The sequence below is a fragment of the Nycticebus coucang genome, chromosome 15, assembly GCF_027406575.1.
Source record: "Nycticebus coucang isolate mNycCou1 chromosome 15, mNycCou1.pri, whole genome shotgun sequence".
In the NCBI taxonomy this organism is placed as follows: Eukaryota; Metazoa; Chordata; class Mammalia; order Primates; family Lorisidae; genus Nycticebus; species Nycticebus coucang.
In genome coordinates this window covers 84,313,871-84,328,847 of record NC_069794.1, presented here as the reverse complement: position 1 = coordinate 84,328,847, position 14,977 = coordinate 84,313,871, and the positions used below count along the sequence as shown (strand labels likewise).

General features: G+C 40.9%; 1 protein-coding gene across 8 annotated transcripts in view; it reads left to right on the top strand.

Moving 5' to 3' along the window:
- Positions 1-14,977, top strand: part of STARD13 (StAR related lipid transfer domain containing 13) — a 270,950-nt gene that overhangs the window by 221,592 nt on the left and 34,381 nt on the right. For all 8 annotated transcript variants that reach the window (XM_053563160.1, XM_053563159.1, XM_053563157.1 and 5 more), the window contains one exon: positions 10,134-10,197. In XM_053563160.1, coding sequence (XP_053419135.1) covers positions 10,165-10,197 — 33 coding nt within the window. In that variant the 5' untranslated portion in view covers positions 10,134-10,164. The remainder of the gene's footprint in view (positions 1-10,133; positions 10,198-14,977) is intronic.

Genomic DNA, 14,977 nt, shown 5'->3' with positions numbered 1-14,977 from the left:
GGAAGTCACGGGGGCCCTCAACTTGAACATACCCAAACATGAGCTCTTCCTCACTTCCTCACTCTCTCCCCACTTCCCTATTTCACTGTTTTCATGTTCCATGGCCCCTTCATGAAGCCTAAAGTCTGGGAGTCGTCCAGTTCCTTCCTTTCTGTGGCTTCCCCATCAAATGAAGTGACGAGTCTTCATTTGCATCCAGAGAAGCCCCGTGGCCCACAGATTGCTCCTGACATCTTCACCCGATCCTCTGGGATCTAGCGCCCGTCTCCCTCCCTCGTGCTGTTCTCCCTCTCACACTTGCAATCTCTAGACTATAGTGTTCTATTGACTGCCTTTCCTTTGCCCGTAGTTCTCCCAGCCTGGACAGCAAACTTCTCCCAGTCTTTCATAGATCTGCTCAAATATCGCCTCAGCTGGGAGGTGCAGGCCTACTCTCAGGAGGTCGCTTACTGCTTCTCTTATTTATCATTTTTTTATCCCACACAGGACCATGAGACTCTCAAGGGCAGGAACTGTACTGTTCACCTCTTGTTCCCCGCACCCAGCCTGTTCTGGTGCATAGCACACCTTTGGGTGAAAGCGTCTTGGCTTCTTCTTTTATTATTCACTTTCCTTTAGAACCTCCAGTTTCACTCTTACCATGAGAGTTTCTATTTCGCCCTTCCTACTAATACTAACTTGTTAGCCCTTTAAAGGATTCTGAAGACAGTAGTAAAAATTAGCAGGTCCTTACAGTGTGGACGCTTCTTCTGAAAGGTTCAAGCTGCTTTGCTTGTGCTAACACACAAATTCAGTTTGCTCAAAGCAGTAAGAAGACAGCTTCATCATGAGTCATGGGCTTCTCCTTCCATGGAAAAGGCAGAGAGGGGACGGAAACAGCCATTCATTGAACGGCCTGTGCTGGGTACGTAGTGTATTCTCCTTTTCCAGCCCCTCCTAAAATTCCTCTTCAGTAGGGGGGAGCAGATAAATCACTGGGCAGGAAGAGGTTCCAGCTTGGCTGCCAACTAATGTGTGGCTCCCTTAAGCACGTGGTCCTCTCAGAGGCTTTGTCTCCTCATCTGAAAATAAAAGCGTCAGTCCAAATGGTCCCTAGAGTCAGCCAAGCACTAAAGTTTCCTTAGCAAACATTTGCTCAGTGGATTTGCTCTGAGCCAGCACCCAAGCTAGGCATTAGGAATGCAAATGAGATACAGCTCGGCAGACTCAGTGGTGGAGAATAATTCTGTTATTCTCACTCAGCAAGGTCTATTGTAACTACTTAAAGTCAATCACTGATTGTACCTGTATAAACAAAGTATGTTCAGTTAAAAGAGAAAACCCTGCAGAATCTGTCATGCATAAAACTTCTGTCTAGGATTCATGGGGATTAAAAGTAAATTATAGTCCCTGCCTCAAACAAGGCCCTACTCTAGTGAAGGACAGACCACTCATGCAGCAAATAAAATAAATTTTACATTCAAAACTTTTATCCATGCAGAAACATTTTTTCCAGGCAACCAGTACTAGACCAAGTCAGATTATCTGAAGGCATTTTTATTACATACTTATGATTAAGTTAGGGGGAAGCAAACACCCATGCTAAATATTTGTCCTAAATGCAGTTTGGTGTCACTCAACCAGACTTTCACAGTGTTGGTGTTTTTTTTTTAATAAAGTGCCGTGAATACTTCTGCTACGTGATATATTCTTTAATTTGAGGCAGCCACATCTTAAAGAGGCATTTATATCTCTCTAGGATATACAGGGTTGGACAATTAAGTTCAGTTTGCAAACTCATCCTAGAAAATGTGCTGCGTACCTCACTGCTGAACATCACTTTGGTCCCCTCCCAGGTACTCCCCTCGGGAAGCTATGCCCTGACACCAGAGTCTAGTCCATGCTTCAAAGCACTTTTTCTAGGATGAGTTCTCACACTTAATTGCCAGGCTCCATATGAGACAGCTCTGATGGCCATTCCAGAAAACAAGTTCCAAAATTGTTTTAAAGGGTATACTAGGACCTGGCATCAGTGCATAGCTTCCCCAGGGGAGTACCTCGAAGGTGACCGTAGTGATATTCAGAAGTGAGGTACCTGGCGCTTTTTTTAGGATGAAGTTAGTGAATGTATCTGTCTGACCTGGTATGTTTCGTGTAGTTTGTATTGGCTTGTGGAGTCGGGCCCATCATTTATTTCACCTGTGCAAAACAAATAAAGGCCAGTGCCCCAGCATGCCAGGACTGTGTGTCTAGTTCAGGACAGCTGTCAAGAGTATTTTCCTCTTTGGCTATGGCAAGATTCAGAAGAGTTGGATGGTTGCTTGAAATTGTACCCCAAATTTCTGAGATGTCTTCAGTGATAATGATTTGGTAGGTAGGGCTGAGAACTGATGACTAAGTAGACTTAGACTGACAGCAAAAGGGATGGAGATCCCTTCCTATCATTCACTTCAAAGTCCAAGGAAGAAAATGACTTCTTTTTAAGTGAACAACACAATGGCTACATCTTTAAAAACAGACGTTGCTTTTTAGAGAAGTTTTAGGTTCTCCACAAAATAGAGCAGGAAATATAAGGAGTTCCCATATAGTGCCTTTCCACACACACTTGTGTGGCCTCCCCTGCTATCAGCATTCCCAGCAGAGTATCTGGAATTATATAGTAATAGATTTCTCATACTAGATACTATTCTATACTATTTCTTTTACTTAGTTAATAGGCACTTAAATTTCTTCCATGTCTTCTTTTTCTTTTCTTTTTTTTTAAGATTTTCTTTTTTTTTTATTGTTAAATCATAGCTGTGTACCTTAGTGCAATCAAAAGGTACAATGTGCTGGTTTCATATACAATCTGAAATATTCTCATCAAACTGTTCAACGTAGCCTTCATGTCATTTTCTTAGTTATTGTATATAGACATTTGTGTTCTGCCTTTAGTAAGTTTCACCTGTACCCATTCTAAGATGAACCATAGGTGTGGTCCCACCCAATACCCACCCTCCACCCTCACCTCCCCCCTCCACTCCCCTCCCTTGGCCCTTTCCTCATAGTCTTGTGCTATAATTGGGTTATAGCCTTCATGTGAAAGTGCCCATCGACCCACGAATGGACTAGCAAATTGTGGTACATGTATACCATGGAATATTATGCAGCCTTAAAGAAAGATGGAGACTTTACCTCTTTCATGTTTACATGGGTGGAGCTGGAACATATTCTTCTTAGCAAAGTATCTCAGGAATGGAAGAAAAGTATCCAGTGTACTCAGTTCTTCCATGTCTTTTCATGGCTTGATAGCTCATTTGTTTTTATTGCTGAATAATATTCCATTTTCTGGATGTACCATGGTTTATTTATCCTTTCACCTGACATCTTGGTTGCTTTCAAGTTTTGGGAATTAAGAATAAAGCTGCCATGAACAGCTGTGTGCAGGTTTTCACATGGACTTAAGTTTTCTTGGCTAATACCAACAAGTACTCCTCGATTATGTGGTAAGACAATGTTTGGTGCTAAGAAACTGCCCACCTCTCTCCCAAAGTAGCTGTATCATTTTGCATTCCAGCCAGTAATGAATGAGAGTTTCTGTTGTTCCGTATTCTCACCTCATTCACTGTTGTCAGTGTTTTAGGTTTTTTCCATATACGCATAGTGGCATCTCATGGATGTTTTACTTGGCAATTCCCTAATGACGTGGCATTGGACATATTTTAATATGCTTATTTGCCATCTGTATCTCTTCTTTGGTGAAGTGTTTGTTCAGATCATTTGCCCATTGTTTTTAATTGATCTCTTTGTTTCCTTATTGTTGAATTTTATGAGTTCTTTGTACATGTTAGGTTAACAGTTCTTTACTAGATGCATCTTTTTCAAATATTTTCTCCCCATACTTAGCTTGCCTTCGCATTCTCTTGTGACAGTGTCTTTTTCAGAGCAGAAGTTTTGAATTTTAATGAAGTCTAGTTTATCGAAGTTCTTTGTGGGCCAGGCCTTTAATATTGAATCTAAAAAGTCATGATTCACCATACCCAAGATCATCTAGATTTTTTGCTTTATTATCTTTTAGCAGTTATATAGTTTTCTGTTTATCTTTAGATATATGATTAATTTTTAGTGAATTTTTGTGAAGGATATAAAGTCTTTATCTAGATTTTTTTAATATGGATATTCCTTGTTTTAATACTATTCAAAATGCATCCCTTATCCATTGTATATACCCAGAAGACCAAAAATCACATTATAACAAAGATATTTGTACCAGAATGTTTATTGTAGCCCGATTCATAATTGCTAAGTCATGGAAAAAGCCCAAGTGCCCATCGATCCACGAATGGATTAATAAATTGTGGTATATGTACACCATGGAATATTATGCAGCCTTAAAGAAAGATGGAGACTTTACCTCTTTCATGTTTACATGGATGGAGCTGGAACATATTCTTCTTAGCAAAGTATCTCAAGAATGGAAGAAAAAGTATTCAGCCCTACTATGAAACTAATTTATAGCTTTCATATGAAAGCTATAACCCAATTATAACCTAAGAATATGGGGAAAGTGCCAAGGGAGGGGATGGGAGAGGGAAGGATAGGCGGAGGGAGGGTAATTGGTGGGAACACACCTATGGTGCATCCTACAAGGATACATGTGAAACTTACTAAATGTAGAATATAAATGTCTTAACACAATAACTAAGATAATGCCAGGAAGGCTATGTTAACCAGTGTGATGAAAATATCTCAAATAGTCTATAAAACCAGTGTATAGTGCCCCATGATTGCATTAATGTACACAGCTGTGATTTAATAATAATAATAATAAATAGAAAAAAAAAGTCAACTGACTCTCTTCATGTGGATCTATTTTAGGCTCTCAGTTCTGTCCCATTTACCTATTTATTTATTCTTTTGCCAATACCACATGATTTTGACTACTGTAGCTTTATATGAGTCTTGAATTTGGGTAGCGTCAGTGACTTTGTTCTTCTCCTTCATTATCATGTTGGCTATTCTGAGTCTTTTGCCTCTTTGTATAAACTTTAGAATCTATTTTTAGATATCTACTCTCTTATAATCGTTTTTTGTTTAAGACTGGACATTTTAAATATTGTAATGAGGCAAATCTCAAAATCAGATCCTCCCTGCCCAGGGTTTGTTATTGTGAATTTCCTCAACTAATTTTCTGAAGTCTGTATCTTTTGTCATGTTTGGCCACCAAAGTCTCTGCTCAGTTAATTTTGTGGTCAGCAAATGGTTGGATGGAGATTTCCTTAAATACTGTGAACCAATGTGTCTCCCAGGCTTTGGCACCGGGCTCTTTGTGCAAGTTACATCATGACTACTGCACCCTGCAAGGGGTTGACAACTCTGTCTGAGCCACTGCTTCCTGTGTGTGCAGATATTTAAGGTCAGCCAAAGGTGGATGTTTAGAGCCTTCTCAGGTCTTGTCTGGGTATGCTCAGACAAAAAGATAGGTTGTCAATCAGAGAAGCAAAGGCCAAGTACTTCCCAAAGATAGCCTCAAACCAGATGATCAGCTTCAGATACAAAATAGCCTATTATATTTTGCACTAATGAGTGTATGGGCAAATTAGAGATGGCTATAAATGAGTCAGTGACTAATGATCACAAAAAGTTGAAAAGTAAAACTAATTTCAATATGATTTAGCAGTGATAGCGAAACCAGTTCGGAGGCTGTTGCCTGACTACGAGTGAGTGATGAGAAAGGAATGAATTAGGGCTGACTTAGGACCAAAGGAAAGGCTAGTCTTCAAAGTCATCATCCAGGAATGATCCACAGGACTTGGTGATCAATGAATGTACATCTTGAAGAAGGAGAATCTCAAGATGACTCTGTTTTCTAGAGTGGGTGGTCTGTCAGGGATGCTCTTAGTCAAGACAAGACGACAAATAGGAAAAACAAGTTTAAAGAGAACACAATGAGTTCAGTTTCAAGATATGAATTTAAAGGCCAGCCAGACCCCACGGCTTGGTGAAACCAATGAATAATTAGAAATGAAACTCTACGGCTCAGATGAAATGTCTAGGCTGGAGAAAGAGGACTGGACATCATTAGACTCTAGTTTATTTTGAGATGATATCAAATACTTCAGTATGCCCAGGCAGAGTCAAAAAGCAAGGATTTCAGCCTAAATTCTCAAAAGAAAAAAAAAAAAGGAAGAAAAGGAGGGAGGAAGGAAAAAAATTAATAGTTAAGGAGGAAGTATGCTTGGTGACAAGAAGGTGATAGTGTTCAGAGAGATGAGAAAATTCATAATCTTGAATTCCAAAAATGAAAAGAGTTTTCAAGGAATGGTGGTTGGTAATTAAGTAATTTATAGTAGGTAAGACCTATTATTGCTACCAAAAGTTCTTAGCTTTAAAAAGTCTATGGAATTTGGTGTTTTGAAAGTCATTGGTCATAAGGAAACAGCCTATCTGTCCATCAGCAAGACTATAGGCACGCCAACTGTGTGCCTTCATACTACGGAGTGAATGAAGCTCTGCAGCTGAGGGTAATGATTACTGCCATACTCCATGACATGATCAAGCTCAAAAGCAGGGCACTGAATGAAAAAACAAGGGCCTCAGGAAATGACTAAGAATAGACAAAACTAATGTACTGGATGATGACCCCATGCCCCTGGGGGTAGTGGGAGGGAGAAGGGAAGGGAGATTTAGCAGTACTGGAGCTCAAGCGAACTTGCTCTGTGTAGAAATGTTCTTTGTCCATCTGAGAATACTTATGGTTGCCAAACCCATTGAACTGAAAACATTATGTGCATACAAAAAAAAAAAAAAGCCAGCATTTAAAGACAAGAGATTGAACACCTGAATTCGTTTGCTTCTGAATGCCTACTAGTTTTAAGAGAGACTTTCCTTTACAAAAGGTAATGTCCACACAGGGAGAGAGATCACAACTACAAAATGTTCCAAGCAGGACAGAAATATGTAGTAGAGGATTTAGCAAGTAAGCCCAAGAAACAAAATCCAGCTGGTCAGTGGATAAAGGCATAAAGTAACTCAATTGTCACTACATAAATTCTAAAATGCTCAAAAATTGAAGGTGAGAGTGGAAGAGGGCTAAAAAAAGAAGGGAGTTTTTTGAAATTCTGTTTTAAAGCAGGTTGAGCCCTGGGTGTACCCTGGTCTATATCTAGGCAACTTCTTTCCCCCACCATCATCAGAAAACCAGATGTGGTTTCTCTGGAGAGGCCAGAACAGGAACCTACATGACTGTCTCTCCACACCTTAAATGTCCACATTCTCAGGTCACTGATGTTACTTGGCTCCAGAACACTAGAGGAATCTGAGTTTGGAGAAATACCATCATCCCACAATAGAAAACAAAACAAAGGCAGTAAATTCAGACTTGAATAGGTCAGAAGCCTCTAAGAGACTCGCAGCCAAGGAAATGAAATCAACAGAAAAGGGTCAGAGAGTTAGAGAACTGGGGAAGTGTCTGGTTTGAATTTAGGAATAAGAACATAGAAAACTAATGAAACAAGTAAGTAAGATGTTTCTTAACTCCAAGAATAAAAAAAAGTGAGAATAAAAGGAAAAGTAATCAGTGTATTATATACATTGCTTGGTATTTCCATGTCATAATGAACACTGAATACTAATTTATCAAAAAATTATGCAATTATGATGTCACAATATTTGAAATAGGCAAAGGGTGTGGGGGGGGGAGCCAGTGAGAGGTGGAAATACGTAGTAAAAGAAATCCTCATTTCCCAGAGAACAACATCAGTAGATGAGTTGAACTGAAAGATTACGAAGATTATAATAAACATTTTATTAGAAGTAAACATCGAAGGAAACAGAGTGGCCTCCAAGGAATGGTAAATGGAAGAAGACATGGGGGGGGGGGGGAGAAGTTTGACTCTTTAAGCCATGTGCATTCATAATTGTGAAAAAAAATTTTTTTTGAGACAGAGTCTTACTATGTCACCTTCGGTAGAGTGCTGTGGCATCACAGCTCACAGCAACCTCAAACTCTTGGGCTTAAGCGATTCTCTTGCCTCAGCCTCCCAAGTAGCTGGGACTGCAGGCTGCCACTACAATTCCCAGCTAGTTTTTGGTTGTCATTGTTGTTTGGCTGAGTTCAAACCTGCCAGCTCCGGTGTATGTGGCTGGCTCTCTAGCTGCTGAGCTACAGGCATCGAGCCATAATTATTAAATTTTTTACAGTAATCAAGTAAAACAAAACAATAAAGTTATTTGCAAAGAGAACTTCATGAAAATTAGATTGCAGAGAATTGAAGAGTGAATGAAATTGAAGATGTTCTCAACAAGTTAAGCAGTAAAAGAAAGGGGAATGTGGGGGCTGTTAGTGTAGTTACTGGACGGAAAGATGGGTTTGAAGGAAAATTGATAGTTCACTTGATTATGGTTCTTTGCGTAGTTAGCTAATTGGTTAGTCTGGTTAAGACGGAAATGGGCTAAAGGAGAAGCAAGCAGTTGAGAGAGATGCTGAGGCAAGAGAGAATAATAAATATTAAAGTCCCGGTTGCAGTCATGGGTGTTGAAATCAATAACAAGGATAAAGAGGCCAGGTGTGGCAGCTCACAGCTGGAATCCCAGCATCCGGGGGGCCAAGGCAGGAGGGCGTGGCAGGTCGCTGGAAGCCAGGAGTTGAAGACCAGCCTGGCAGACTTAGCAAGATTCCATCTCTACAAAATGTAAGAAAAATTAGCCAGGGTTGACACATGCCTGTGGTCCCAGATACCTAGGAGGATGAGGCAGGAGGATTACTTGAGCCCAAGACTTGGAGATTGCTGTGAACTCTGATGATGCTACTATAGCACAAGACCCTCTCCAAAACCAAAAACAAACAAACAAAGGATACAGGGTTCACTTTGAAAAAAGTAGAGGACCATCTTTTCCTGTAAGGCAGAAAAGTGGAAGGACAAATGAGCTTATAGGTATAATTTATGATGTCAGAAATTATCATTTAAAGAAGTCATGCCTAATATGAATAGTTTGTACTTTCTCACTGGCAGCAGTGGCTACATCTTCTCTTGATGGTCTGAGATTGGGACCAACCACAGGGGGGAAAAGTGAAGGGGGTGCTGCATTGCAATTTTGGGAGCCCTGCTCCCAAAGGTAAAAATCAAACTGTACGTATTAGTCAGCATGGACAGAATACCACAGAAGGGGTGGCTTAAACAACAGAAATTCCTTTTCTCGCTGTTCTAGAGGCTGGAGAGTTAAAGATCAAGGTGTTAGCAGGGTCCGGTTCCTGGTAAGGACCCTCTCTTCCTTTTGTTTTGTTTTTGTTTGTTTTTTTTTTTTTGTAGAGACAGAGTCTCACTGTACCGCCCTCGGGTGGAGTGCCGTGGCGTCACACGGCTCATAGCAACCTCTAACTCTTGGGCTTGCGCGATTCTCTTGCCTCAGCCTCCCGAGCAGCTGGGACTACAGGCGTGCACCACAGCACCCGGCTATTTTTCTGTTGCAGTTTGGCCGGGGCTGGGTCCGAACCTGCCACCCTCGGCATATGGGGCCGGTGCCCTACTCACTGAGCCACAGGTGCCGCCTGGACCCTCTCTTCCTTACTCAGAAAGTCTGTCTCTTTAAGGACACTAATACTGTCAGATCAGAGCTCCTCATTTACCTTTAATTACTTCTTTACTCCAAATACAATCACATTGGGGGTTAGGGCTTCTACATAAATGTTTTGGGGAAACAGTTCAGTCCATAACATTTATTATTCAGCACTATAATGGAAGTTATCTTTCTGCTTATACCCAACTGCCTGACAGCAGGAGAAAAGACAGAAGGTTGCTTTGGTCCTTATTAGGGGATTAGCAGGATAGCCTTGATGAAAGGTCAAGGTGGAAAATAAACTGAGGGGCTGGGGAAAGTACAACTGAAGTCATTGGCATGAGTTCCAAGAGTGTTAGAAAGAGCAGTCAGAAAAGGGCTGTGTTTAAATGGGGGAAGTGGCAGAGATCAATAGGCTTGATGGTAGAATCCTCCCAGATCAGGAAGCTGGAGCGCAAATGGAAACTCTTTTATAGCATCTCCCTTCTGACTTGGGACATAATTAACTGTTTCTGTACTTACAACTTTACTGGAGAAAATGAAGGAGACTTATTAAGCTGGAAAGAAGATTTAGGTTTACTGGTGGTAGTAATCATCCCATTTTTCTTTCATTTTAGACGACTAAATACGTTAAACAAGTGTGCCTCCATGAAACTTGATGTGAACTTCCAAAGGAAAAAGGTAGGTGTCCATACCTTACTAAGCCTGAGGCTGCACCAACAGAAGCAGTCAAGTTCACAGATGGAGACCAACATGCATCTAGGCAAATTTCTGGGATGCCTGACCACCTGCGTTTGTGTTCCAGCTAGCCCGTCTTATCGCAGCTCTCCTAAAGAAACTTGTTATAGACCCAAGCTGAGATCTGTTCATTTCACAGTTTCATTTTGCTTTAGTTTTGTTGTTGTTGTTGTTTTAAATCAGAGGGTTTTCATAAAGATGTAAAATACTTGTCTCTATTCTTTGTGGTAATCTTTCAGAGTTTTTTAGTTATAAATGTCAACAGAGATGAGTTGATTAATTAAAAGAGTTAAGAAAAGGATGTCTGGGTCCATGGCAATGTCTTCCACTTCTTTCTTTCCAGTAACTACTGTGATTTCAAGCACGTGTCAAAGATGCGTCATTCCCAGGCAGGTTTATTTACTAATGGCATGAGGGGGTCAGCCTCATCTTTCCCCATTCTCCATACCTTTGCCCTTTTCTCTCGCCATGAAGAATTCAGTCACTGTTCTCTCTCCTCCTTATAGTACTTTGATGTGCTGTGCTATTCCTTCTGAAGATTTCAGTTTTCAAATAAAGCTATGCTTTACTGAGCACCTACTGTTCTCCGTACATGATCTTACTGAATCCAGGTGGGGCTTCTCTGTTTTCTAGATAAGGAAAGTAAACTTTGAACAGGCTGAATCGTTTTCCCACAATCTTTCGGCCAGTGAGAGGGCAGAGTTTCGACCTCAGGTGTGTCTAAATGCGAACCTTAGGCCCCCATCCACCACACTGTTCTGTCTCCCTTTCACTGAATTGGGCCTTTTTAGGAAATTCAAACTTATGTTCGCTAACTGCTTTTTTTATTTAATATCGCCACTAAGTAAAAATTCAAGCCCCAGTATATTTTTAAGGAGCAAAGAAAACATCTTTGAGTCGAAAGAAAGATTTCTTTATTCTGGTCTACATAGAGAAATCACTAAATCCAGTGGATTTTAAGTTACGTCTGGGTAACCCAATCTTTAAAAATAACTTTAACTTGAATTTCTGCTCTAAAATAGCACCCCCCCCAAAAAAAAATTCAAATGAATTTCGGTGGACCTCACCTTAAAGAAAAAATTTGGATTTGAGCGAGGAATGAAATATTTTAAACTAAGGAGGTAAAAGGATGAAAAACAATATTCAGAAATATTAAAACATTAGCAATTTGTCCAGTCCAAAGACAAATTAAAAATGTGGGAATAAACCTCCCAACAGCTGTCTGGCTGAATGGACCCCTTGAAAAGCATACATATGATTTGAAGCATGAGGGTCAGATGTTGTTTTGATTAGAACATATGGTTCTTATTAAAATGAACATAGCCATGCCTGTGTGTCTAAAGTGTGGACGCTCAAATGGCTGGTCTATACGGCTGCCCGTACTGACCATTTAGCTGCAGTGTATTACAAAAGAAAATGCCAAAACTAATGACATAAGTTCTTTTCCGCAAAGTGGAGTGATTGGATTTTTACCCTGTCAGCGCCCTTTCAAAATCCACAGGTGAAATAGGCTTAAGTAACATTTGTTTATGCATTGCCTTCACAAAAGCGCCTCTGTAAATGGGTTACTTTAGTATCCCGACCTTCTTAAAGTATTCCCATATCAGATCCAGTGGCGCACACCCTCATGGCCCCTACTTGGCAATAGGCCTCACAAAGGCATGCATTTTGATGCTTTTCACATTCCATATTGGAGAGACATGGCCTGAATTTTTTATAAGTTATTCCAGCGTATGCTCATCACCCAGTGCACCTCAATAATCACCAGTACGCATGGCCAGATCTAAGCGACGATACGAGAGGCTGTGTGGTGACACCTGTTTCTGTGATCTGAGCCTTTCACAAGTCATAGGCTCGTCCTTTATTTTATTGCAAAAAAAGAAGAAGAAAAAGAAAAGAAAAAATGAATAGCTAGTGAGCTTAGCTCACTTTCTCTTCCTCAAAAAGAGAAAGAAAAACTTGAGAACCAAGCACCCGGGGAAGTTTCAGCACACTTTGAAATTCAAAAATGTGACAACAGCATTTCCTGTAGGTATGTCCCCATTTGAAGTGATTCAAAAAATAGAATCCTCATCTCCAATCTGCAGAGGCCCAGACTTGTTTAATTCTGCAGAAAGTTGTCCCAGTGGTATAAACTGTCTGGGGTCACAATTATACTTCTCCCTTTGGGGCCCAGAAAAGGGCTGTGTGTCTTGCTCAGCAGTTTGGCGGTTGGCAAACGCTGACACTGGGCTTCCTCTCCGCCAGGCACAACTCTAGACATTAACTCCAGAAACCAAAGGGCACAGACACTTGCCCAGAGCCATCAGAAATAGCCAGGGCATGACTTAAATCCAGGTACTTGGCACCACCCTCTTGCCCTCCTCATGTTTCAGAGCATCCAGACACCTCCTGCAGCCTGAGCCAGCTGCCCCTTCTTCTGACCTGGGAGGGGCTCATGTTTCCTCACAATACATCCAGGTCACTCACTGTATCATTTTTGCAAAAGGGATGTTATTGCCATCTTTACTAAAGCCCACAATTCATTTATTATCTTCGTAAGCATTTTATTTAATTCTGAAGATTTGGATGGGCTGACCCAGGGAACAAAGCGAAAAGTCCACAAGCAGGTGAAGACAGTGGGAGCCTTCTTCATGCCTGGGTAGACAGGCACTTTCCTCGTCCTATAGATGCCACTTGTAAAGCACCTGGAGAAATGACTTTGACCTGTCCTCCCACAAGGTAGTTCTCAATGGTTTTGTGGAAGAGGAAAGCAGTCCTTTTAGTATTCCAGATTACCTTCCATGTGTGAGATTACCTTCTCCCTCTGTGGGAGTCAGGGAAGAGCGTTCTCGATCTTGGCCACGCACCTCACTAGTAGACTCACTAAAACTTGGCCAAGAGGCATCTGGGGAGCCTGAGGACACAGCAGTTCTGCCTCCTGTGGTTGGTGCCTGTCATCCCTGCAGCATTCCAGGGGCCCATTCCTGCTCACCAACAGGCAGGCTCCGTCACTTTTAGCTCCAGCAAACTTCTAAATGTCTGTGTAACTGTGGACAAGCCGCCTTTTCCAGCTGTGGATCTGTGTGGGCTCCTGTTTCCAGTATAAAGATACGGCCAAGCTCCATTAAAAAAAAAACAAAAAACTTCTTTTTGGAATGTCTGGTTGGCATCTGTCTCTGAAGAATATACAATTTCAGTGAAGAATGTTCTCATTTTTAGGGGAAAAAAAATGTTGAAGCCTCATCTAAATTAAAAACTCCAAGGTACACATAAAGCTGCTTGTTTCCAGAAAACAGTTCTTCATTACCTACCAAACTCACAGTTGTTTCATGATGACATTGAAATCCCCTGATTATGGGTAGTGTGTGTGTGATAATGACTTCTGTTCAAAGTAAAAGTCAGAGACTGGAGACTCCCGTAAGTCTGTCTATTAAGTGAGGAAAAAGAAGGACAAATACCCACATGGGACTCTTACCTAAGGAGATTTCCCAAGACAGAAAGAGCAGCTTCCCAAGAAGGTCTTGTTTAAAGTTACAGTTTTAATGAGGCTCTCTGAAATCATGACCCAGGGTGGAAAGAAACACAGAAACCATGACTAATTGCCACCTAGCAGCCAGCACCTCCTGGCATTTCAGAGGCACTGCAGCTGTTGACAAGGGGCCCGGCTTCCACCCCAGACGCCCACTGCCTTGCACACCCCAGCATCTCCCACCAAATAAGACACCTCCTGACAGCATCAAACAGCTGAGTCAAACAACAGAAAAACTACATTTTATTCCATCATTCACTTGGCCAGAAAGTCTTAACAGTCATAAATTGAAGAAATTGTAAATGAATGTTCTAGAAGCATAGGATCTTCGAGTTGGATCTGTGGTCATGTTTTCCGACTCCCCGCCCAGCAACTGCAGGACCAACTTCTCAGACCCTCACAGCTCAGCCAGCCTCTGCATCATCAGTGCTTTCTGTGTCACAGCAATCTATTTTATTCTATATACTATCGAAGTCTTCCATGTAAGCTAAAAGCTGCTCTGTTTAAAATGGCCTGTCTGATCCTCACTCTTTCCTCTAGAGAAGCACATATTATGGGTTTCTACTTTCACACGGCAGCCCTGGGAAGCAGGCGCCAGCAAACTTCTGTTCTTGCTCTTGTAAATAAGGTTTTACTGGAACATAGCTTTGTCTGTTCTTTTTGTGACAGCAACAGAGTTGAGTAGAGACCTCATGGCCCATAAACCTAAAATATTTACTATCCTGTCCTTTACAGAAAAAGTTTTCTTATCCCTGCTCAAAGTTTCTCAAATTGTCTTTGGTGAAGGACCCATTTTCTTGTTTTATTTTCACTTGCCTGTCTGCCACAGACCAAGATACTTTTGTAAAATTCAATACACGTGAATTATTAAGGTATGTAAATTTTCTTAGATTATAGAAAATATAAACTTCAATGTTTTATTGTTAGGATCCACTGGCACAAAAGTGTATTTCAATAAATATAATTAAAACTATGGGAAACAGAAAAGAATTACACAAAATGTTCATGTGTTTTCTTGAAAATAGGCATATATGAGGGTTGTATTCATACCATTTTTGTTGCTGTCATAACAAACTAAAAAGTTTGCCTTGAAATGCCCGTATTCCCACTTCAAATAAATTCTCTATGATTATATAAGATTTTTAATGTGACAGTGAGTTTCTTGTTTGTTATCTAATTTAGGTGGAATTCACAACAATATTCCTTGCAGGG